The sequence below is a fragment of the Symphalangus syndactylus genome, chromosome 13 (assembly GCF_028878055.3).
Source record: "Symphalangus syndactylus isolate Jambi chromosome 13, NHGRI_mSymSyn1-v2.1_pri, whole genome shotgun sequence".
Taxonomy (NCBI): Eukaryota; Metazoa; Chordata; class Mammalia; order Primates; family Hylobatidae; genus Symphalangus; species Symphalangus syndactylus.
In genome coordinates, this window is record NC_072435.2 from 65,943,357 (window position 1) to 65,969,511 (window position 26,155).

At 40.2% G+C, this 26,155-nt stretch overlaps 1 protein-coding gene across 6 annotated transcripts in view; it reads right to left on the reverse strand.

Moving 5' to 3' along the window:
- The window catches only part of PTPRB (protein tyrosine phosphatase receptor type B), a 118,737-nt gene that overhangs the window by 41,721 nt on the left and 50,861 nt on the right, over positions 1 to 26,155 (reverse strand). For 4 of the 6 annotated variants that reach the window (XM_055239625.2, XM_055239630.2, XM_055239627.2 and 1 more), the window contains 8 exons: positions 25,582 to 25,842; positions 19,658 to 19,924; positions 15,071 to 15,334; positions 10,235 to 10,498; positions 9,441 to 9,704; positions 8,106 to 8,369; positions 4,531 to 4,800; positions 937 to 1,200 (listed from right to left, as the gene is read on the reverse strand). In XM_055239625.2, coding sequence (XP_055095600.1) covers positions 937 to 1,200; positions 4,531 to 4,800; positions 8,106 to 8,369; positions 9,441 to 9,704; positions 10,235 to 10,498; positions 15,071 to 15,334; positions 19,658 to 19,924; positions 25,582 to 25,842 — 2,118 coding nt within the window. The remainder of the gene's footprint in view (positions 1 to 936; positions 1,201 to 4,530; positions 4,801 to 8,105; positions 8,370 to 9,440; positions 9,705 to 10,234; positions 10,499 to 15,070; positions 15,335 to 19,657; positions 19,925 to 25,581; positions 25,843 to 26,155) is intronic. The other 2 variants (XM_055239626.2, XM_055239629.2) reach the window with 2 other exon arrangements.

A 26,155-nucleotide genomic window follows, 5' to 3' on the forward strand; every position in this document is an offset into this window, starting at 1 on the left:
TCATATTACAGCAGTGGGCCATGTGCCTGGCACAGAAGAGCACCTAAAACTATTGTCAAATGAGAAAAAAGAACTGAATAGGTAGGCTGAGCGTGGTGGCTCATGCCTCTAATTCCAGCACTTTGGGAGGTTGAGGCAGAGGATTGCTTTAGCCCAGGAGTTCAAGACCACCTGGGCAATACAGAGAGGCCCCCATCTCTACAAAAAATAAAAATTAAAAAATTAAAAGTTTGCCATGCATGGTGTCGTGTGCCTGTAGTCCCAGCTACTCGGGAGGCTGAAGCAAGAGGATCACTTGAGCCCAGGTGGTCGAGGCTGCAGGGAGCCATGATGGCATCACTGCACTCCAGCCTGGGCAACAGAGTGAGAACTCATCCCCCCAAAAAAATTTTTTTTGAATAGGAGATAAAGGACTCAAATTATGGGAAAAGGAAAGATTCTGTTTTTTGTTTGCAGCCCAGAGAGATGTCTCTCACTTTCCTGGAACTCTGTGTTTTCACTTCATCTAGTGCTATGTTTCTAATTCGCAGCAGTCACTGCCTGTTTGTTATATTTGTGGTTGCCCTTCTCTGCTCCTGCTCTCCTCTCCATCTATTTCTTGTTAGAAAGCTGAAGGGTGTAGCTCGAATTAAACTATGATGGGTTACAGCCCTCTTGTACAGTTTGATGGCAAGAGGAGGAACCACATTCATTTTTTACCAAGGCCTAGGAAGTAAATAAGTGGAGGCAAAAGAGCAGAAGCCAGTGCAAAAACTGGCCACAAATTAGTTATATATAGTCAAAGGTGCGATTTAGGGTCAAATAGCCTGAAAGTCACAAATGTCATATAAAGCTACATCCTGAATAGAATAGGAAACTAAGGACCAACCAAGGAAAAACCAGTGAATGCCGGGACAATTCCCCCACAATTCATTACTGCTTGGGTCTTGGTCTTACCTGTTCTACCAAATATGAAAGACTCATTAGACAGCTCCCCACTGTGAGTTACAATCACCATCTTGTACATTCTGCCTTGTAGCAAGTTCTGGAAAGAGAAGCTCTGGACTTGTGGGTCAACTTGAGCTCTCTCCTGGAGATTCCCATCTGGGTTGTACAAAAAGATGTTGTACCAGCTGAGCTCCCCCTCTGAGGCGGTCCAGCGGAAGGACAGGTGCCTGGTGGAGTTCTCTGTGATCCGCAGGTCGGTGACAGCTGCTGGGACTGGAAAAGTCGAGGAGCAAGAGAATGAGGGAGGGAAATGCAGTGAGGAGAAGAGAGCAGGTGGGAAAGAAAGGGAAAAGCAAACAGAAAGATGAAGTTGGATTCAGTGATATGGGAAACAAAACAATAGGAAAAGCCAAAAGCACTTTACAAAAAGCTTCATGTTAGAATTTTGCAAACCCTTTTGGACTTCTGTGCTACCTCTTGGCAAGGTCAAGTGCTGCTAGAAACCACCTCCTTGCAAACTGCTGGCACAGATGCTGCCTGATTCCTCAGAAGGCTTAAGATGCCAGTAGAAACAGAACAGGACATCTGCCTTGATTTTGCCTGAGTTCTCTTTCCTCCACCCCAGATGCTCTTTCTCAGGCTCTCTTTGCTTTCTCCTCCCTTTTGTCAGGCTCTTACAAGGAGTTATTTCCCATGGATCCATCCTTTGTTTCCTTCATATTCTATAGCCCTAGCTGAGCAATCAGTCTCATTCAACTTATGGATTTAACTAGCATTCTGGTCCAGATCTTTTTATGTCCAGCTCACTTCTCTTCTGAGCTCAAATCCATATTTCCAAATACCTATGGTCCCTTCTCTCTGCAGGTCACTCAGGCATCTCAAACTCAATACACAGCTCAACTCTTGATTTTTGCCTGACCCTGTCTCCTCCTTCTTCTCTTATCTCAATTAATGGCATCATCTTCTACCAGACATCCCAGGTGGAAACTCTGGAATCTTCTGTTCCTTCCTCTATAATCCACTCAGCCCCCAAGTGCCACTTAAGCTAATGCAAAAATATTTCTTGGCTCTACCCACTATTCTTCACCAGGGCCCCTGCATTCGTTCAGCTATTGGTCCTTATCATCCTATGACTGCAGTCATGTCATCACTCCCATTACCTGTCCGACTGCATCCGCCCCACTCATTCTCGCTCACTCTGTTCTAGCCATGTGGGCCTCTTTACTGTTCCTCCAACAGGTCAGACACACACCCATTCAGGGTCTTTGTGCTGGCATTGGCTCTGCTTATAAATACCCAAATATTTGCATGACTTTCTCATTTCTTTCAGATTTTTACTCAAATGTCACTGCCTCAATGAAGTCTTTGGGGACTGTACTATCTAAAATTGTAAGTCCCGGCCAGGTGCAGTGGCTCATGCCTGTAATCCCAGCACTTTGGGAGGCTGAGGAGGGTGGATCACCTGAGGTCAGGAGTTCAAGACCAGCCTGGCCAACATGGCGAAACCCCGTCTCTACTAAAAATATAAAAATTAGGTGGGTGTAGTGGTGCATACCTGTAGTCCCATCTACTCTACTGGGGAGGCTGAGGCAGGAGAACTGCTTGAACCCAGGAGGTGGAGGTTGTGGTGAGCTAAGATCACACCACTGTACTCCAGCTTGGGCAACAGAGGGAGACTCCATCTCAAAAAAAAAAAAAAAATTGTAAGCCCCTTGACCAGGCGTGGTGGCTCACGCCTGTAATCCCAACACTTTGGGAGGCTGAGGCAGGTGGATTTATTGAGCCCAGGAGTGCGAGACCAGCCTAGGCAATGTGGAGAAACCCTGTCTCTACAAGAAAATACAAAAATTAGCTGGCCATGGTGGCACATGCCTAAAGTCCCAACTACTTGGGAGGCTGAGATGGGAGGATCGTTTGAGCCCAGGAGGCAGAGGTTGCAGTGAATTGAGATTGTGCCACTGCACTCCAGCCTGGGTGCCACAGCGAGGTTCTGTCTCCAATAAATAAATGATAGATGATGGATAGATAGATAGATAGATAGATAGATAGATAGATAGATAGATAGATAAAATTGTAAGCCCCAACTCTTGCTATCCCACTTTCCTAACTTAATTTCCTTCTTGGTCTTTATTACCACCCAACCTCCTACATCTTTTACTTATTTATTTTATTTATTGACTTTCTTCCCCACTAGGCTATAAGCATAATGACCATGGGAGTTTTTTATTCACTTCTGTATATCCAGCAGTTAGAATAGTGCCTAGCCTATAGTAGGTACTCAATAATAAATTAATAGGTGGATCTCCTCACCTCTAGTTCATTTCCATTCAATCTATTCCCCCATTGCTATCTGATTAATCTTTTTAAAGATACATCTTTTATTACAAAACAATTAGTCTCTGGCTTAAAGTTTTGTATTGCTTTAAGATAAAAAGATAAACTCCTGAGGAAGGCTACCAGGCACCCTCTAATTTGGCTCCAATCTGGCTTTCAGCCTCACCTTTCCATCATGCAACACACATTTCAGCCACCCACAACTTCTCCTTTCTCCTGTTCATACCTCTTGGCCTTTGCACAGGACAGACTGTCTGTACAAAGTATTCTACTTTCTCTCCATAAGGAGAATTTCTTCATCCTTCAAGGCAGTACTGAAATGTCACTTTTATGAAGATGTCTCAATTCTACCTGACCTCCATGCTTCCCTGAATGGCAAACATCCCTCTCTCATATGTACTCTTTATCACAATGCATTGCCATTATTTGTCCATGTGTCTGTCTCGTCAGTCAGCTCTTTAAGAACAAGAAGCATGCCTGATTCATCTTTATGTCCCTGTCAACATAACCATCCCTGCCTTCAGACCTATGTACTTAATAAATAAGTTATCAATCCATTAGGCCAATGTGGTTGTCTGAATAATGGCCCCAAAGATGTCCATGTCCTAACCCCCAGAACCTGTGAATATGTTACCTTCTGTGGCAAAAAGGGCTTTGTAGATGTGATTAAGTTAAGGATCTTGAGACGAAGGAATTATCCTGGATTGTCCGGTTGGTGACCAAGGTAATCACAAGAGTCCTTAAAAGATGGAAGAGGGAGGCAGGAGAGCAGAGAAAGAGATGTAAGGTCCCATGCAGAGATTGGATTAATGTCATTGTTGGGAGGGTGACACGAGCCAAGGAATGTGGGCTGCCTCAGAAGCTGAAAAAGGCAAGGAGTGGATTCTCCCTCTAAAGTCTCTACAAGAAACACTGCCCTGATGTCTTGATTTCAGTCCCAAAAAACCATTTTCAGATTCTAACCTTCAGGACTAGAAAATAATAAATTTGGGTGGTTTTAAGCCACTAAGATTGTGATAGTTTATTATAGCAGCAATAGGAAGCTAATAGCACCAATATTAATGAAAAATCAGAAACAGAGTATGGTGGGCTGAGTCCTGTGTGGATAGGGCAACTGACATGGAAGTGGCAAATCAGGGTGAATGTTCCCGGCGTGTCAAGAGATAGACATCATCTCCCAGTGTTGCTTCATCCCTCTCACCCTGTGGTTCTTACACAATAGCAGACATTGGCAATATGTGCTACAAAACATTATGCTGTGCTAATTACCTGTTCGGCCTTCAGTCTGGGCTTCCTTGCTAAAGAGGCCTCCACTGACAGTTAGGATCTGTATCTTGTATTTCTTGCCTGGTGTTAGATCTTCAAATTTGTGTTGCTTAGTGGTGGCTGGCTCTGATGTGTTGCGCAGAAGGATTCCATTTTCAGTTACAAGCAGGATGTCATATCTTTCTGCCACACCAGCAGCTTTTTGCCAACTTACTATTAAGGAATGACTGCTGTAGGCATTGTCTGCAATTACTCCTTGGACAGATGCTGGAACTGCAGAGAGACAAGTGGAGCAACAAAATACAGATTTTATCACTTAGGATAAAGTCATCAATTGAGAAAAACTCCTCAATCAACTGCAGGTAGAAGATGATGCATTTGCTTTATTTGTGTATCATTGACGCTTTCTGTGTGCCCTTATGGAGAAAAGAGGAGAAAGGATTTCTTGGCTTAACCTGTCTGTACAACTACTTTGATTCTCCATTTTTTCTCTGAATTTAAATAGGATCTCAGATAGAAAAGTTAGTGAAAATGGCCCTGATAAATAGGCAGAGCGGTGCATACCTATGAATCTAGAAAGTGAAGAATGCTGAGCAAGTTCATATTCAGTGAATGTGGGTTTGATAGCTGAATTATGTCTCTTGTTTAGACTTTTATTACTGACATTAACTAAGGTCAAAACTTCAAGCCTTGACTTCAGCAGTAGTATATACTAGTATTTGTTCTATTGCTCCTGAGGGGAAAGACAAAATAGTATTATTGTTATTATAATAATATTTTCTGTCCTAGGTTCATTTCTTTTCTCATTCTACATAATCTTCTTAGATTTCATCTATGTCCATGGTTTGAAGTGTCACCCATAAGGTGAAAACTCCCAAACTTAAACTTTCACTTCAGATGTTTCTCTTGCTTTTGCAAATTACATCTCTCCCTGAATGTACCACAGACATCCAACACTCAAGATGTACAAATTGGACTCCTCATCTCCCTCCCCAAATGTTCTCATTGTTTTTTGTTTCTATCTCTTGGTTCAAGTCAGAAACTTTAGTTGTCACTCTCACCCTTGTACATATAATCAAATACGAGTTTTATTTCTGTATCTTAAATCTTCTATCTCTTGAATCTAGCCACTCTCCTTTGTGTACTGCCACTACCTCAGGACCACATCATATCCATTAGCAAGTATAAATGAGACCATACATTATTGCAACTGCCTATTGACCAGTCACTTGCGTCCTTAGCTCCTACTCTTTCAATCTGCAGACTCTATCTAGCATATTTTCATAGCACTCCCATGCTAATGGCCCTACAGTGGCTCTCCATAATTCCAAAACACCTTCACAGGCAAACAAAGCTCTTCGTGATTTGGTCTCTCTACTTACCTGGCCACATGGCTTAAATTTTTTATTCTAGTATACTTTTGTTTTTTATACTTTTAGTAGAGATGGGGTTTTGCCATGTTGCCCAGGCTGGTCTCGAACTCCTGGACTCAGGCTATCCACTCACCTCGGCTTCCCAAAAGCTGGGATTACAGGCATGAACCACCGTACCCGGCCTTTATTCTAGTATACTAAATAAGTGTAGGTCCCCAAATGTGCCATCCTTTCTCTCACCTCCAGGGCTTTGTTTTCTCTGTTGGAACCAAGTCAACTTCCACTTCACCTGGATGACTTCTTAGTCTTTCTTTAAATATGACTCCCTCCTGAAAGCCTTCCCTGACTCTCCTTGTTTGCTACTCTAACATCTCATAACCACTTTTATCTTAGCACTTGCCATGCTTTACTGTAATTGCCTTTTTTACTTTTCTATCTCCTTCACTAGATTATAAGGTTCTCAAGGTCAGGGGTTATGCCTTGCTACTGAATGCCTACTTTCTTTTTTTTTGAGACAGAGTCTCACTCTGTCACCAAGCTGGAGTGCAGTGGCATGATCTTGGCTCATTGCAACGTCCACCTCCCAGGTTCGAGTGATTCTCCTGCCTCAGCCTCCCGAGTAGCTGGGACTACAGGTGCGTGCCACCATGCCTGGCTAAATTTTTTTTTGTATTTTTAGTAGAGACAGGGTTTCACCATGTTGGCCAGGATGATCTCAATCTCTTGACCTCGTGATCCACACGCCTTAGCCTTCCAAAGTGCTGGGATTACAGGTATGAGCCACTGCGCCCAGCCAATGCCTTCTTTTTTTTTTTTTTTTTGAGACGGAGTCTTGCTCTGTCACCCAGGCTGGAGTGCAGTGGCGTGATCTCAGCTCACTGCAAGCTCCGCCTCCGGGGTTCACACCATTCTCCTGCTTCAGCCTCCTGAGTAGCTAGGACTACAGGTGCCTGCCACCACGCCCGGCTATTTTTTGTATTTTTAGTAGAGACGGGGTTTCACCATGTTAGTCAGGATGGTCTCGATCTCCTGACCTCGTGATCCACCTGCCTCGGCCTCCCAAAGTGCTGAGATTACAGGTTTGAGCCACCGCATCCGGCCCAAATGTCCACTTTCTAACACAGGGTTTGTCATAGGGTTAAAGATATGCAGATATAGATATAAACATAGATATGAAATAGAGGCATAGTAGGGCATGGTATAGAAGCCCTAGGCCCCACAACTAAATAAGTGGTCATGAGAATGGGAGACATCTAAGAAGTATTGTGTCACAGTGGAGAGGGCATGAGGTTTGGGGCCAGACAGACGTAGACTTGAATTATAGCTTTAGGTCTTATTATATATGTATCCTTGATACTGTTTCATAAGCTTTCTGAGCCATACTTTCCTCATCTGTAAGAGGACTATAGTATGGCTAGAGATCTTTCAAAAATAATACATGAATAGTGATATTGATATAAACAGATATATTATTCATATATTTGATACTTGTTTTTTTTTTAGCTCTACCAGGTAGAGTAGATGGCACAGATGTGTACTCTTTCTTAAAAGGTAGAACTTGAAAAATGCGTAATTATGGAAGTCTCCTGATTAAATTTTATTTATTTATTTATTTATTTATTTATTTATTTACTTACTTACTTATTTATTGAGACAGGGTCTCACTCTGGTTGCCCAGGCTGGAGTGCAGTGGCACGATCATGGCTCACTGCAGCCTTGACCTCCTGGGCTCAGGTGATTCTTCCACCTCAACCTCCCAAGCAGCTGGGACTACAGGTGTGCACCACCACGCCTGGCTAATTTTTTGTAATTTTAGTCGAAATGGGGTTTCGCTATGTTGCCCAGGCTAGTCTCGAACTCCTGAACTCAAGCAATCTACCTGCCTTGGCCTTCCAGGGTGCTGGGATTACAGGTGTGGGTCACCATGCCCAGCCTGCTTGTTAAAATTTAAAATTTTATTATCCTTTAGCAAGTATAAAAATTTGTTCAACTGATTTGGTTTCTGATTCCCTTTCATTTGTTTTGAAGATCTCTATTAAGAGAAAAATGCAAAGAATAAATGAGTAAGGCTCTTGAAACCACTAAATTGTACAAACTTTGGTGGTTTTAAATCTAGATATGTGAATAGCTGAGCCCATTCACTGTCCCATTTTGGAGAACCATGAGGCATTCTACAATCTAGCCCTTCTCCAGGTGGATGCTTACCTGTCTGCCCAACCACATTTATCTGATTCTTCAGGGACCCGCTGACTGAGGCAATCGTGATCTGGTACTGCTCCCCGGCCTCCAGTCTGTGGAACGTGTGCTCGAAGACGTGCTTGGGAATAGTCTGAGAGTCAACCTTTTGACTGTGCCTGAATGCCGACACCGTGTAGGAATCAACGTCTCCCCCACCAGGAGTCCAGTTCACCGTCAGGCTATCTGTTGCTCCATTGGGAGAAATGTGAATATTTTTGACAGCACTAGGAACTAAAAAAGAAAATAAATTTAAAAGTCATCACTTACAGAATGAACTGTTGAAATTTTCAAAGTTTTGAATGCTTCTGATGTTTTGGCACCCACTGAGAGAACTCAGATGAAAAAGAAATTAACAATTTGCCACTTTTCTCTGATTTTTCTGTGTGAACTGAAGTTGATGGGGGAAAGCTTAGGGGGAAGTCAAGGCGGGTGAGTGGAAATGAGGAATGCTAATTATATAGCGAGGGGCTAGTTAGCGTGCCTTGGTCCAAGTTTTGGTTTTCTCATTCACAAGCTGTGGGACTACAGGCAAATTACTTGACCTCTGTAAGTTTCAGTTTCTTCTTTAGGAAAAATGGCAGTGATGATAATACTAACCAGCTCATAGAGTTGTGAAGATTGATTCTTTTTTTATTTTATTTTTGAGGTAGGGTCTCGGTCTGTTGTCCAGGCTGGAGTGCAGTGGCATGATTACAGCTCACTGTAGCCTATACCTCCTGGGCTCAGGTGATCCTCCCACCTCAGCCTCCCCAGTAGCTGGGACTACAGGCATGCATCACCATGCCCGGCTAATTTTTTTGTATTTTTTTGTAGAGACAGGGTTTTGTCATGTTGCCCAGGCTGTGCTTGAACTCCTGGGCTCAAGCTATCCTCCTGCCTCAGCCTCCCAAAGCATTGTGAAGACTGAACAAGATGTAGACATAAAATGCTTTGCTGTGGGTCTGGTTCATGGTGAACTGTCAGTACATGTTAACTACTATGGCAACACTCCTAAAAGAGTTCTAAAGAAGTGATACCCAAGTAACACTTAATTCTTAATCTGTGTGCCTCACAAGCACCAGCTAATCACATCAGTTCATTGCTATTTCTCTGAAAGCACCCTCCAACCCCCCCCACTCTCTGCTGACATCATACTTTCTTTCATCCAGGTTGGACAACATCATTGTCACTATCAAGATGACTTTGTCCCTTCTTGCTGTCTCCTTTTTACCCCTCCAAATCCTCAGTCGAAATGCCTGGACTATCCAAAAGTTAAATACACCACTGCATCTATTCAGGTTCAAGAACAGTATTTCACATTACCTGTGAAGCCCTCAATGAAGGCTGACTGCTGTACATCCCCACTAATTGTCAAGACAAGAATTTTGTATTGGCGGCCTGGTGTTAGGGAAGTAAATCGATACTCGGTTGCGGTATTTACAAGGTGAAAGGGAGGAAATACTTTCATGTCATTGAAGAGCAGCTGGATCTCATACTGGTCGACATCCCCATTAGCTCCTGACCAAGTCACATGCAAGTCCTCAGTGCTCCTGTTCCGCAATGTTAGATCCTTAACAGGCTCTGGAACTAGGGAGAAAAATGAGAAGACATTTCAGGAAAGGAACTGATCAGAGTTTACCTACATAATAATTTATGAGTCACATTCAAGGAACTGGCAACATCTCCCTTCCCCAAATAAACCACTAGCACTACTTCATGCATAATTAAATAAGAAAAATTGGAAGCAACTATTAAAATTGTGATTTTTTCCTAACATAAATGTTACATGATCAGCATTGGTAGAACATAATTATAAAATGAGTTATGATCTCAATCATAAGATAAGAAGTCTGGAATTTAAATACCATGATGCAGGAAGACAGGGAAGAAAAATGGGACATTTAGCCTTCTTGCTCCCTCACTATGTTTGCTTTTATCTACCAATAAATATTCTGTAATTATAGGCCATGGCTTGGCTGAATGATGTTAGCGCCAAGTGAGACTTACTGGGAATGTAATGTACTAATGAATAAGCAGAAAAAATTCAAGGTTCAGATAAATTACTCAGAGACTTTCAAGTCCAAGCAACTGTCAGATTTTGCAATCGTTCCACTTACTTGTTCTCCCATTCCCTTGTTCACTGGCTTCATATTGTCCACTTTTTGTAGTAACAGTGACACTGTACAACCGTCCAGGGACTAGCTGAACAAATACACATTCGTTTTCCAACTTGGGAATGCTTTTGGATTGAATGAAGTTGTTTTTGTTTTTAATGGTGACTTCATAGTAATCAAAGTCTCCAGTGGCATGCACCCAGGATACCCTTAAATAGTCACTCCTGGCTGAGTTGCTAACACTGACTCCCTGGACTTTGTCAGGCACTGAAAAGGAAACAGAGAATGACTAAATATTTATTAATTCTGAGTGAGTAATTGATCACAGATGACAAGCTGGGACAATAAAAAAGAGAGAGTAGATTATTATTGTGTGTATTTAAAAGAAAAATCTTAGACCTTAGGTTACAGATTTCTGGAGGGGAAAGATTGTTACACTACGTGGAGTGATTAAACGGATCTTTTAACAGAAGCTGATGAACTCATTCTAAGCCTACTGTTTGCCTGCACAAAATGTCATGTATAAGATGGAACATTAAACATGATGGCTGATGATTAATATGAGTGATGGTAAATGATATAGATAATTCCAACATACCTTGCTGACTCAAAAGTTACTAAGAAGAATATAAGCAATCCCCCAACCCGCCCCTCTCAAAAAAATGAGGCTATGCATGGTGGCTCACAACACTTTGGGAGGCTGAGGCGGGCAGATCATTTGAGGTCAGAAGTTTGTGAACAGCCTGGCCAACATCTCTACTAAAAAATACAAAAATTAGCTGGGCATGGTGGTGCACATCTGTAGTTCCAGCTACTCGGGAGGCTGAGATGGAGGAATCACTTGAACCCAGAGGCACAGGTTGCAGTGAACTGAGATCACGTCATGCCCCTGCACTCCAGCCTGGGTGATGGAGCAAGACTCCATCTCATAAAAAAAAATAAAGAAAGAAAAAGAAAAAGAAAGATGGAAGATGAAACACATATGGTTATTTGCATAATAAAAGAAGAGATTTTCCACATCATTGGTGATCAAGGAAATGCAAGTCAAAACCACAGTGAAATACTGTTTTACATCCATTTGACTGGCAAAATTAAAAAACTATATAAAAACCAAGTGTAGAGGAATATGTACAGGAGACTGCATAATGAATATATACATATACACACATACACACAGTGAAATATTATATAATAGTTATAATTAATTCCTTAACTCAAAACACAAAAATATGGATTTCTTGTCCTTCACATCAAAACACAAAATATGGATGAATCTTATCTGTATAATAAGTAAAACATCTAAGTCCCTAAGATACTAAATACTGCATTAAAAATACCTTTTTAAATAATGTTAAAAACAACAAAAAATTTTAAAACCCATAATTTTAGGCCTGTATATAAATGCAATAAAACTACGCAAGATGGAAAGCAAGGGAGAGGTGAACATAGGAGTCAAGATGTTGGCTACCTTTGAGTGAATTCATGAGGTGGGGACCACATATTTTGATGTAGGTTATTGTCAAGGTCCTAGCTTTTATTTTAGGTAGTGGTTGGTTTCTTGTGTACATGTTAAATTATTAAAAATTACTAACTAGATGCCTAAAAAGTAAAGGTGGCAGTTGGTGCATGGTTTCTTTTTTCTTTTCTTTTCTTTTTTTTTTTTTTTGAGACAGAATCTCACTCTGTTGCCCGGGCTGGAGTGCAGTGGAGTGATCTTGGCTCACTGGAAACTCCGCCTTCTGCTTCAAGTGATTTTCCTGCCTCAGCCTCCAAAGTAGCTGGGATTACAGGTGCCTGCCACTACGCCTAGCTAATTTTTTGTATTTTTAGTAGAGATGGGGTTTCACCATGTTGGCCAGGCCGATCTCGAACTCCTGACCTCATGATTCTCCCGCCTCGGCCTCCCAAAGTGCTGGGGATGCATGGTTTCTTGAACCAAGAATTATGATTAATACAATTTTGTGCATGTGAGGTTCTTTCTAATATATAAACAAAACCATTCTGTATATCTGTGGTCCCCTCCCCAACCAGTAAATAAATATATGCATGTTACTTAGGAACACTGTGGAATAAGGCAATTCTGTATTTAGAGCATGATATTAAGGAGATTTCATTTTTCCATTTGGGGCTGAATTTTAATTCAAACGTAGGCCACAGATTCATTACTATTTCACGGTAACTGGACATTATACATATTAATGAGGAGCATTGAAAAGAGGCATGAACTCGGATCCAGGGTACTAAACTCTTGTCCCAATACTAGCACGTCCTCTAGGCCTGTACAGCTGCTCTCTGTATTTGGTATATATTAGGGGTTTCTGATCTGCCCACATGCCAAGGCTGTGTCCAATTTTTCTCCTCTACTTTTTCTCAAATCATGAAATGATCCAGAAATTTCAGTATTTTCGCTTAGAAGCTCCATTTTCTCACACCTACAAGTTGCATTAGCATCCTTTGTTGCCTTGTGTTTACTGATTAGTGTTTGGAATATAGCTCACCACAGATATGGAGCAAGGACAGATATGCTTTCTCCAAGATATTTACCTAAAACCAATTACAGTGTTGTTAGAATACAGTCATCACAGAGTTAAGGAGAGGAAATTATGAAGTGGCATTTTATGCATGGGCTAAGAAAGGTCAATGATCCAGGCAATTTGCTGAAGGCAAAGCAACTATTACGGGAAGAAAAACCTGGCTGAATATCACGTTAAGTCAATAAGGAGCTCTCCAGGTGGAACGGGGTAATTTGTGGAGACCTGCCTTGCTACACAGTGAGATGATGTGATACAGAATTAGAAATATTGGTATTTTCACCCAAAATGTAGAACAAGAGCATCAGAAATGGAAAAGGGCATTAAGATAATCAGCCAAAATCATCAAGAGAACAACTCAGACATGACTCTCCAGTTAAACTGATTTGTCGGGGGCAATGATTTGCCTCCATTAGTCATGTACCAAGTCCAAGTTCATGCTGGTCAAGGAGTCAAGAGGATGCACTGAATAAAGAATCACTTTCTTGCATTTTAAAACAATCTCAGCAAAAGACTTTGCAATATTAAAGTCATACGGATAGGAAATCATCATGCATTGACATTGGTAGGAAGCAAGGGGTTGGTAGTTAGGTAACACATCCTTTAATTTCTGGTGATTTTTAGGCTCCAAGTTGATCAATATGAGACCCTGACGTAAGACTGCTTTGTAAATAGAAATCTGCTTTTCTTTTTTCTTTTTTTTTTTTTGAGACGGAGTCTCGCTCTGTCGCCCAGGCTGGAGTGCAGTGGCGCGATCTCGGCTCACTGCAAGCTCCGCCTCCCGGGTTCACGCCATTCTCCTGCCTCAGCCTCTCCCAGTAGCTGGGACTACAGGCGCCCGCGACCACGCCCGGCTAATTTTTTGTATTTTTAGTAGAGACGGGGTTTTACCGTGGTCTCGATCTCCTGACCTGGTGATCCGCCCGCCTCGGCCTCCCAAAGTGCTGGGATTACAAGCGTGAGCCACCGCGCCCAGCCTAGAAATCTGCTTTTCAGATCTAAGTCATTATTGTGATTATCAGTGTAATTGGGCTTAAAATTATTCGAGGGTAGGGATAATCTCTTTATATCCCTGACTAGTGCTCTCGGATACAGCATGACGGAACGGACAGCACTGGAGCTAGGCTGAGCTCCACTACCAGTCAGCCCTGCAACCATGGAGAAGCCACACTCCCACTCCTTCTCTGGGACTTCCTTTATATCCAAATGAGGAAATAGGATTAGATCATTCTAAGGACCCCTTCAATGCCAGCATCCTGTAACAATATAAATCAGAGGTTCTTAGCTTTTTGGGGGTCACAGAAACCATAAGAATCTGATAAAAGCCATGGACTGTTTCTTCTCAAAGAAATGCATATACCTTTCCTATCCCCAGCAATCTCATAAACAATTTCAGGGGTTACTACATTCCTAAAGTCTCCCATGAACCATGGACTCCCAGGTGGAACCCCGATCTAAGTGATTTCTGATTATTCCTTTGCAAATATTTACTGAGTGCTTACTAAGCCCCAGGTCCTGTGCTAGGTAACAGGATAAGGACAATTGTCTCAGAACTTTACGGAAAAACTGACATTTTAAAATACAGAAATCAACCCATAGCTTAGTAGGAAACATCTGACAATGTATTGATGCCAACCTTAAGCAGAAATCTCAGGTATAAACCCCAGAAAGCATAAATATATTGGGAAAATGGTAGCTATTTAGATTTAATTCTTTCCAGCACATTGGACTGAACATTTGTTTCCTTTGCTAAGATTTTTGCTCCCTAGTCCCAGAACCATAAAGGTTCACATTTTCACCTTGTGTGAAAAGGGATGAATAGTGGTTTTGACCAACAGACATTTCAGGATGGATTTTAGGATGGAGAGCTTTGTAGGCACTGGGGTCATTCAGAACTGGGTTTAAAACCAGGATCTGAAACATACTGGCTGTTTAGCAAGGTAAACAGTTGGGCAAGTTACTTGACCGCCCTGAACCTTGGTTTCCTGATCTGTAAAATGGGAATAATAACAATGACTACCTCAATAAGGAGTTCATAAGGGTTAGTTATAGTTAAGATATATAAAGCCAGGCCCTAGCAACCATAAACGGGAATACTTTTTACGCTATTTCAATATGATATAAGTTCTAGTCACACAGGGTCTGCTCACATAAGGAGTTTCTTGGGGTAAAATACGAAGACTCCATAACAGTTTTGTGATCTCAAGGGCCTTGCATCCCATCATTACAGAATTGCTGCAGCTCTGTGGTGCCCTGAGCCACATGTGAATTGGTTCTTACGGAGCCCTGAACCTTCATACAGCCTTACCTGTCCGCTCTTGACTGAAGGAGTGATTTTCATACTTGCCACTCCTTGTAGTTATGGTCACGGTGTAGAGGCGGCCTGGGGTGAGGGAGCTGAAGGAACATTCTCTGACAGACTTGGCAATGACAAGGGACTGAACCACCTTGCCATCATGAGACAATGTCACCTCATAGTTATCCACATCTCCGGGCGCCGGCAGCCAGGAAACGCTGAGGTAGTTATTACGGCCGGAATTGTTCACCGTTACTCCACTCACACTGGAAGGGACTGTGATTTTGAAAGGTGGGGGGGATTCAAAAAGAAAAACACAGTCAAAAGTTTGAGTCGTCTATTGCAGTCAGCACAAACCGTGGACTCAGGAGATCTAATCTGATTACATAAGCGGTCAAGGAAGTGTAAGGATTTCACTCAGCTTCCAGAAGCTGAGTGTTTTGACATCAGAAGACTAATCAAAATAAAAATGTCAGGAGGCCTTTGGGATGCCTCGTAAATACAAGGATGCCACTACTGCATTTTTATGGGGTTGCTGTTTGTAAAGCATTTCAAGTGGAGGCATCTTTATAGAATGTTTTAGAAGGTTCCCTGTAAGAAAGGGAACAAATATTTCAACAATCCAAATGAATCAACTTGAACCAAACTTCCCAGTAAAGCAAAAATGTTTCAGTGGAAAGGGGAAGAATACGATAGCTTTTCTAAAGACCTTAAACTGGGATAGCTTCAATTTTCTTGTGATGAAGTTATTTATTCCCGGGAAGTAACAGCTAACACAACCAGAGGGACCGTTTTCCCTTTGCAAAGCATTTCCTGCCCTCTAGTGGTAAGAAATAAGCCTAAAAACCTATCTTGGAAGTAAGAAGTCTGGAAGCTGGACCAACCAAGGGCAGAGAGAACTATTATGGCGATAATGGGTTTTCTGATGTCAACTATAATCATTTGCTTATATGAATTGGGGATTAGTGTCACAAACGTTTACCGAGAACCTACTATTTGCCAGGTATACAAAAATGAAAAAGGCATGAATGTCTTTAAGAAGTTCTCTGGCTGGATGTATAGTCAGCAAATTAGTAATTGCAATATTGAGTAAAAGTTGAACCACTTATCAGAAATAGGTGCCCACTAAATAGTACTGCCATAAATGAATATAGGGTTAAAATATTACAGTATATATGAACTGCAATACTGTTTTAATCATTAGTTGATTAACTTAACTAAACAGTTTCATATGATTGTCAATATCAAGTACATCACTTATAATGGACAGGATTTGGCTAGATGACTTCTGAGAATCCTTCTAATGTAATATGCTCGGACTTTGTGAATTAAGCCCCAAAGCATACCTTATACTTAAAAGCACTTATCCATCACTAAAAATTATAAACTGCATTCTAGTGAACAACTCTGGTAATGTTGATCCACATATATGGACATTTCCTAGATATAAAGTTGAACTTTTTAGCCAGAAGATTTATATATTGGTACATCTCTTCCTTCCTTCCTTTTCTTTCCTTCTTTTCTTCCTTTTTTCTTTCTTTCTTTCCTTCCTTCCGCCATCCAACCATCCATACATCCTTTAGTTGCTCTCAAAAGCAACTCGTTATGCTTGTTTTTAAAAACTGCTGGAAATATTTGCAACTACTAACATTTTATTAGAAAAGACACAATTATCAAAAGTTTTCACAGAAATATGATTCACATGTTTAAGAAAAAATAGATACAAAATTTGTTTTTCCTTTAGGATGAGCATTTTCTCAGATTAGAATTAGATTTGTTAAGTATATCTAATATCTTTAATTTTAAATATTCTGCCATCTTATCTGGGCTGGGAGGGTTTATTTATGTTTCAACTCAGTGGAAACAGGTGAAATATAAGAATACCTTTCAAAATTATTTTAATGTTGACTAATAATTCAGCAATTTGAGGAGATGATAAGGATTATCAAGGCCTTAGCCACTGAATTCTTTACAATTGATTGTGTACAAAATTTACTAAAAGAGCCACCTTTCAAAATCCCTATTATTGTGCTTCTACAGGAGTCTCCCATTTTCCTCCTTTATCATGATAATGTGTACTCTTCATATGTTTGAGTAAAATAACTCGTGCTCATATTTATTCATATTTGATTCTCTCCTCAAAACTTTATGACCATTCTTCAAAGAATTTCTTGTCCCTTTTTTGAATGCTTCTATTATATAATATGGGTCAAATACTTGTACCTTTATTCTAATTAAAATATAGGTGTAAAAATAATTGTAAGTCTCATTTAAAGTGCACAGTTATTTCAAGAGATAGCACAGACTAGACTATTTTAGTAGCTCACAATAAGTTGGACAATCCTTGTGGTATATAAAATGAGAATCAACCTGTGTGGCAGAATATGGTTCCCCGACCATTTCCTTTTCCTCTTGACACACAGCTACACTGCATTTCTCAGGCTCCCAGGCAGTCAGATGTAGCCATGTAACTGAGTTCTGGCCAGTGGAATGTGGGTGGAAGTGAAATGTCTACTCCCAAGTCTGATGAGTTGTACCCCTCCCCCACCTCCATTCTCTGGAGAAATGGGGAGAGCTCTGAGGACCTACAGCAAAGAAGAGCCACCGATGGTAGGAGACTGGATCCCAACTAACAGAGGCATCCAATCATGAACACCCACATTATACAGTGTCTAAGCACGAATTAAATCAGTCTAATGTGACTGATACAACTGCAAATCACTGGGAAATGAATGCAAGGTCGTCCTCCACTCCTCTCCTCAGTTTTATTATTTCTCCTTCCCTATTCTGACACCCAGGGTAGGAGTGAATTATTGTGTGTGGATTAAAACACAGAAGCTTAGGGAAATAAGTTAATGGCAGAGCTAGGACCAAAACCTAGGCCTCCTGAGTTCCATGCTAAGCTTTTCAGCTCCCTACTCCCAAGTGTGCTACACCAATGGATGGTGCCAAGAACCATTAAAAGAAAGGAAAGAAAACATCAGCGAGAAAGATGCAGGTGACGGGCCGGGCGCAGTGGCTCACACCTGTAATCCCAGCCCTTTGAGAGGCCAAGGCGGGCGGATCACAAGGTTAGGAGATCGAGACCATCCTGGCCAACAAGGTGAAACTCTGTTTCTGCTGAAAGTACAAAAATTAGCTGGGCATGGTGGTGCGTGCCTGTAATCCTAGCAACTCGGGAGACTGAGGCAGGAGAATCACTTGAACCAGGGAGTCGGAGGTTGCAGTGAGCCAAGATCGTGCCACTGCACTCCAGCCTGGTGACAAAATGAGACTCCGTCTTAAAAAAAAAAAAAGATGCAGGTGACAATGTCAGCTGTCATAGAATGAGGGAAATGGGCGTACACCAGTGAATTTCTACCAAGACTATGAAACATCTTCTCAGTGACTTCGTTGTTCTTCTGGGAGAGTTAATGAAGTTAATGTCCTCTGGATTCATTAAGTAGGTGAGATTCATGATTTTGGAAAGAGATGCATCTATGATGCCTGCAGCTGATAAACAGAATTTGAGTGTTGAGGATGCAGAAGGAGAAGCCTGAAATCCAACTTACAGTAATTATATAAAATTAAGTAGACAAGGTCCCACTAATAATTATCAAAGCTTCTATTGGGTTTATGTAATTTTTTTCTAAGAAACGAACATACATTTTATATATCATATATATTAATTTTTTATGTTCTTTCATTGTATTACGTAGAAAATTCTATCTCCTTCCTTGGTGCCATGGCTCCCTGACACACATGACCATAATGACACTTATTTGTTTACTTAGCTTTCTAACAGGGAGCTCTTAAGGTCAAGAAAAATTGTTTAGATAGCATATTAAGCACTTGTTTAACGTTGCTTATGAAAATATGAGACCTGAAAATTAGATCAACTCCACCTCTGACCATATTAACTGGAGATCATTTTCTTTTTATGTCTTGCAAACCAAGAATATAAAAGAGTGAAAGATGCTTCCTTTGGGAGGTTTGTTTTGTTTTTTATCCATTATTGTTTACCTTAACTGGGACATAAACATTTCAAAGGAAATCAACTGAATAGGGGGATAAGTCTAGGCATCGAGTGAGGAGCTCTTACATGTTCATTGGAGATGTTAAAATATTCAGCCGGGCGTGGTGGCTCACGCCTGTAATCCCAGCACTTTGGGAGGCCGAGGCGGATCACCTGAGGTCGGGCGTTCGAGAGCAGCCTGACCAACATGGAGAAACCCTGTCTCTACTAAAAATACAAAGTCAGCAGGGCATGGTGGCACAAGCCTGTAATCCCAGCTACTCGGGAGGCTGAGGCAGGAGAATCGCTGAACCCAGGGGGCAGAGGTTGCGGTGAGCCGAGATCACGCCATTGCACTCCAGCCTGAGCAACAAGAGCGAAATTCCGTCTCAAAAGAAAAAAAAAATTCAGAATTTATTCTCTCTTGCCATCACCCATCGCCCAATTTCCATTCCATATACCTTCTGGATGGCTAGCTTTTATGAAACTTAGCTTTTATGAAGGCCAGGGATGAGTCTGATTTTAGGATATTTCTATAATATTCTGATAGGGGTCTCATGTACTCAGATCTTAGTAAGTCAGAGACACATATCTCTACTTCTTACCTGTTCTTCCCTCCACCACCACTTGTCGGGAAGAGATCCCTCCACTCACTGTTGTTACCACCACGGAGTACAGGCTGCCGGACTTGAGAGAGTGGAAGCTGTATCTGCTGGTCTCACTGGAGATGCTTTCATTTTTAATGACCACATTTTCATGGATCAGTAAGACTTGGTAAAATTCTACATCTCCTTGTGCCTGGGTCCAGTTAGTAAACAGACTACTGGTCATTCCTTGGTTGGCCACATGCAAGTCAGTCACTTGGGCAGGCACTAAAACAGTAGACAGAAGAAAAAACAAATGACACTTAGTCACCTTAAGAAAGTGTAAGAAAAATGAGTCAAAAAATGGAGACAGACTTGAACGTGCTAAAAATAATTTTTGTGTTGTTGCTATAGACTCTCAGTTCTATTTCCTGTGGCATATGGAGAACTACTCCTCTAGAGAGGCTCTAGTACTTTGAAAAAGCTGCTTATATAGGGAATCGAAATTATTTAAGATCCAAAGATGAGATGATGCATGCTTATTAAGTGGTTTTGATTTTAAATTTTAGATAATGAAGGCTATTTTTGAAAACTGCTTAGTTAATGTGATTTTATCTGTCCTTACCCCACGAGAATTCAAAGCTATCTAATCTACCTGAGCCAATCACTGTTATGGTGTGGTACTGGGAATTCCCTTCAGTCTGGTGATTATGGTCTAGCAAACTGGTTAGTTCTACACTGGCACATTCTCAAAGGGGCTGTTACTATACATGAACATGTGATAATAATATAAATTATAATATATATTAAAAATAATAATGATAATAACAACAACTACTGAATGCCTACTATGTGCCAGTTATGAGCTATACATCTCATAAAGGTTACATTATTTGGCACCCATTCAGAACTCTATAAAGTTGATTTTATTATTCCATCTATTAACGAGGAAACCAAGGATCATAAAATGTAAGTAATTTAGCCTATATCACAGTGCTAACAAATAGCCAACCTGGAACTGAAAGCTAGATTTGTCTAACCCCTAAGCCTGTGTCCTTTTCCTAATTAACAACATTTATTACTTCCAACTTATCGTTTAACAAATCTCATACACAGATCTTGAAGTTGGCACTTGGCCAATATACATTCTTCTTTGTGCCTCTTTCCTGAATTATAATAATCAAAGGGATTGGAACCTTGGCACCCCTCTTTCTCAAAGTTCAATGACTTCTGGATTAAGATACAAAAGTGTTCATTAAAAAAATCCTACTGTATATGGATCAGATTCAATTCTAAAGATTCAATTATAATTCTAAATTTTATGTGAAAGGCAAACAGCTACAGTGGCCAAAGCAATTTTGAAAAAGATGAATAAAGTTAGAAGACTAACACCACCTGATTTCACTAAAAATCTTGTGATCAAGACAGGATAATACCGGCAAAGGGCGGACAGAAACATAGATTGATAGAACAGAATTGAGAGCCCAGAAATAGAAGAACAAATATGCTATCTATGGATTTTTTAGAGATCCAAAGGCAATTTCATGGAGAGAAGATAGTCTTTTCAATACATAGAGGTAGAATTATCAGATGTCTATATGCAAAGAAAAAAACCTTCACCCATATCTCACATCATATATAAAAATTAACTCAAAATGGGTCACAGACCTACATTTAAAACCTAAAACTATAAACTTCTAGGAGAAAACATTTGTGACCTTGATTTAGGCAATTATTTTTAGATATGACACCACAGCATGATTTATGAAAGAAAAAAATTGATAAATTAAGCATCAAAATGAAAAACCAACAGAAAACATTTTGACCAACGACAAACAAACAATCCTATTTTAAAATCCGGCAAAATATTTGAACAAAAAACTTACCCAAAGAAGATAAATGGGTGACAAATAAGCTTGTGAAAGGATTCTCAAAGCCATTAGACATTAGAAAAAGGCAATTTAAAACCACATGAGATATCATTATCTTATTATAATGGCTATTCCATTAGAATGGCTAAATTTTAAAACAAACTGCTAATACCATGTACGACATGCTGAGAACGTGGAGGAAGTGGAAATTTCATACACTGCTGGTGGGAATGCAAAATTTTACAAATACTTTGGAAAGCAGTTTGGCACTTTTCTACAAAGTTAAACATGCATTTACCGTATGACCCAGCAATATGGGTGGTGGGGATGATAAAAATGACCTTAGGTCTAAAACAATGCCTTGGACTTCCCTTTCTGGCAGTATGATAGGCTAGATACCATGAAAATCCTTCTAATAAACACAACTATACATATTGGATAAAATATGAAAATGTAAATGAATGACTTGTCAGGAATGTAAGGGATTCTCAAAGGCCAAAAAATAAAGGATAGAGAGGTAATTGGATCATAAGGCAAACTATTGTGTTGAGAGCACCTTTCAAATGCAAATGTAAGCTTTGATTTTATAGCACTGCAGGATATTGGAGAAAGGAGGTAAAGTGTAGATTTTTCCAGGCTGAAGAAACTCATAGGTGACCTTGAGTAACATTGGAAAGGCTACATTCTAAGTATAAGTGAAATAAATAGTCTCTCTTTACTCCCCATACAACTTCAGCCTTCTTAATACTGGATGGAGAAAACAATTTCCTCTGAGAATTCATAACCTTAAGATAGTTTCAATGTGTTTGCAACCTGAATTTATAATACACCCAAGTGATCAAAAAACCTAAAATTGACAATTTAGATTAAAGTAGGTCTGGTTTGATAGTAGTCTTGTGCACCTGAAAGAATCAAATGAAAATTCTTTCTGAAACTCACCTTCAAACATGGCCTTAAATAATTTCCACAGAATAAAATTCTAGGGAAAACGAGCTTACAGTAAAAAGAAATCACATACATTTAAAGAAATAAAGCAATATAAACAAAAGGCAGGAAAATCAAAAGACAACAGAACTTCTGAAGATTTCAGCTCTTATAATTATCAGACATAGGATGGAAAATAAACATTGTTAATTCGCATATAACAATACAGGAGGGGAATGAAAATATAACTAAAGAGCAACAGAGCACAACATAAATTTGAAAGAGAGCCAAAGAGAATGCTTAAAAGTGAACAATTAAAATTTAAAACACAGTGGGTAGATTTTAAAATAGATTAGACAAAGCTGAAGAAAGAATTAATGAAATGAATCAAAGATATGAGAAAGTTACCTATACTGTAGTTCAGAGAGAAAACATATGGAAAATATGAAATATATTGATGTGTTCATATATGTGTGTTCTCGAATACCAGAAAATGACAGAGCGGGCAATGGAGAAGGGGCAAGAGGCAATATCAGAGAGTTAATAGCTGAGAATTTCCAGGATTGTAGAAAGACACTAGTTGGAAAGTACAGAAATACCAATCAATCTTAAGCAAGAGAAACAAAAAGACATATATCTATACCTTGATCATTATTGTGAAAAAACAGAACCCCAAAGGCAAAAAAGCAGTCATAGCAAACAGACTCATAGAGAAATAAAAATCAGACTGACAGCTGACTCAGCACAACAATAAATCCCAGAAAGACTAGAATAATATCTTCTATGTGCTGAGAGAAAATAACTTTAAACACAGAGTTGGAACTTAAGGAAAATATCTTTCAAGACCGAGAGCTATATAAAGATGAGAGCTATATAAAAATATGCCCAGCAAAAACAAAATTTGAGAGAGTTTGTCCCTAGAAACTCTCAATGAAGAAATTTGAATAACGTTCTCCAGGATAAAGGAAAATAATCCCAGATAAAACATCTCAGATGCAGGAGGAAAAAATGAGAAAAAAGGTAGTAAATTGGTAGGTATATCTAAACAGATGTTGACTATATAAAGCAATAATTATATTTTTGTGGGATCAAAAGAGGAGAGAAAAATAAGATACAGGACAATAGCATATACGTTGAAAAAGGAAATTTTTTTTTTTTTTTTTTTTTTGAGGCAGGGTCTTGCTCTATCACCCAGGCTAGTGTGCAGTGGCAAGATCTCGACTCATGCAACCTCCACCTCCTGGGTTTAAGTGATTCTTATGCCTCAGCCTCCCGAGTATCTGGGATTACAGGTATGTGCCACCACTCCCAGCTAATTTTTGTATTTTTAGTAAAGACAGTGTCTTGCCATGTTGGCCAGGCTGGTCTTGAACTCCTGGCCTCAAGATCCACCCATCTCGGCCTCCCAAAGTGCTGGGATTACAGATGTGAGCCACGGCGTCCAACTAAAAAGGGAAATCTTGATTACTTTGCTTCCAATTACACAGAAAAAATGAAAGCAATTAGAAGATAACTGCTCACCCTACAACGATCCACCTATTGGCATCTGCACCCACATATTCTCTCTTTCCTAGCTGATATGGTTTGGCTCTGTGTCCCCACCCAAATCTCATCTTGAATTGTAATCCCCATATGTCCAAGGAGGGAGGTGACTAGATCATGGGAGCGGTTTCCCCCATGCTGTTCTTGTGTTAGTGAGTGATTTCTCACAAGATCTGATGGTTTTATAAGGGGCTCTTTCCCCTTTGATCTCCATCACTTCCCCTCCTGCCGCCTTGTGAAGAAGGTGCCTGCTTCCCCTTCACCTTCCACCATGATTTTTAAAAATTAATTAATTAATTTTATTATACTTTAAGTTCTAGGGTACATATGCACAACATGCAGTTTTGTTACATAGGTATACATGTGCCATGTTGGTGTGCTGCACCCATTAACTCATCATTTACATTAGGTATATCTCCTAATGCTATCCCTCTCCCCTCCCCCCACCCCACAACAGGCCCCAGTGTGTGATGTTCCCCACCCTGTGTCCAAGTGTTTTCATTGTTCAATTCCCACCTATGAGTAAGAACATGCGGTGTTTGGTTTTCTGTCCTTGGGATAGTTTGCTCAGAATGATGGTTTCCAGCTTCATCCACATCCCTACCAAGGACATGAACTCATCCTTTTTTATGGCTGCATAGTATTCTGTGATGTAATATGTGCCACATTTTCCTAATCCAGTCTATCATTGATGGACATTTGGGTTGGTTCCAAGTCTTTGCTATTGTGAATAGTGCCGCAATAAACATACGTGTGCATGTGTCTTTATAGCAGCATGATTTATAATCTTTTGGGTATATACCTAGTAATGGGATGGCTGGGTCAAATGGTATTTCTAGTTCTAGACCCTTGAGGAATCGCCAGACTGTCTTCCACAATGGTTGAACTAGTCTACAGTCCCACCAACAGTGTAAAAGTGTTTGTATCTCTCCACATCCTCTCCAGCACCTGCTGTTTCCTGACTTTTTAATGATCACCATTGTAACTGAACTTCCACCATGATTGTAAGTTTCCTGAGGCCTCCCTAGCCATGTGGAACTGTGAGTCAATTAAACCTCTTTCCTTTATAAATTACCCAGTCTTGGGTAGGATCTTTATAGTAGTGTGAAAACAGACTAATACACCAGCTGACATTGAGGTTAGATTCCCCATGCTCCTTTCTAAAGCCAATTCCTTCACTTGTGCTCTAGATCCCAATACCTCTTGCCTACTCATGGAATAACTGCAGCAATTCTTCCCTCTCACTTTACATCATCATGATTTCCCTTCTACATCTTCTAGATCATTCCCTCCAGCATAAAACATGCTATTATTTCTTCTGCCTTTAAAAAGTCATCCTCCTTTCAACCATAGTTCCTCTTCTAGATGCTGCCCTACTTCTCTGCTCTCCTTGACAGCAAAACTCCTTGAAACGGTTGTTCTTTAATCTTTTTCAAGTTTAGCAAACTAAATCCAAGCAAAGTAAAAAGAAGGAACTAATAAAGATAAGAACTGAAATTGGTAAAATAGAAAACAAACACAATAGAAAGGATCCATAAAACAATGCATGTTAAATAGTAATTCAGCAGACAGAACACTTTAAAATGTAAAATTTATAAAGGTTACTACCTGTTCTTCCTTTTACTGAAGAGGAATTTTTTAAGTCTCCACTAATACTGGTGACTGTAGCCATGTATTTTCGTCCAGGTACCAGGTCAGTAAAAGTGAATTCTTTGGCATCTTTGGAGAGTGACTTGTGGATCAGTAAGAGGTCTCTGTCAGCTAGGGAAATGATGTATTTCTCCCATTCTGCTGCAGGGGCCTGCCACATGATGCTCAGTGAGGTTTCATTGGCATGTTTGACACGAAGCTGGAGGACAGCCAGGGGGACTGAGGAAAAAGCAATGGAGACTTGGGTCATTGATGGACTGAGGCACATTCATAGAGTATACTTTTGAGGGTTCTCCTCTTCCATCCTTAAGAGTGTTTCAGTTCAACATTTGTTTTACGAATGTCTCTGAGCATTAAAACAAAATCTTATCACAAAAAACTTTGTTCATGTAACCAGAAATACAGAATCAATTAGAAAACATCTTGCCAGAAGAGTCATTGATTTTTAACTAAATAATACTTTATCTTTTTATATGAATTCTGTAATACAAAAATATTTACTCCAATCTTGTCATTCACAAAATCACAAAGA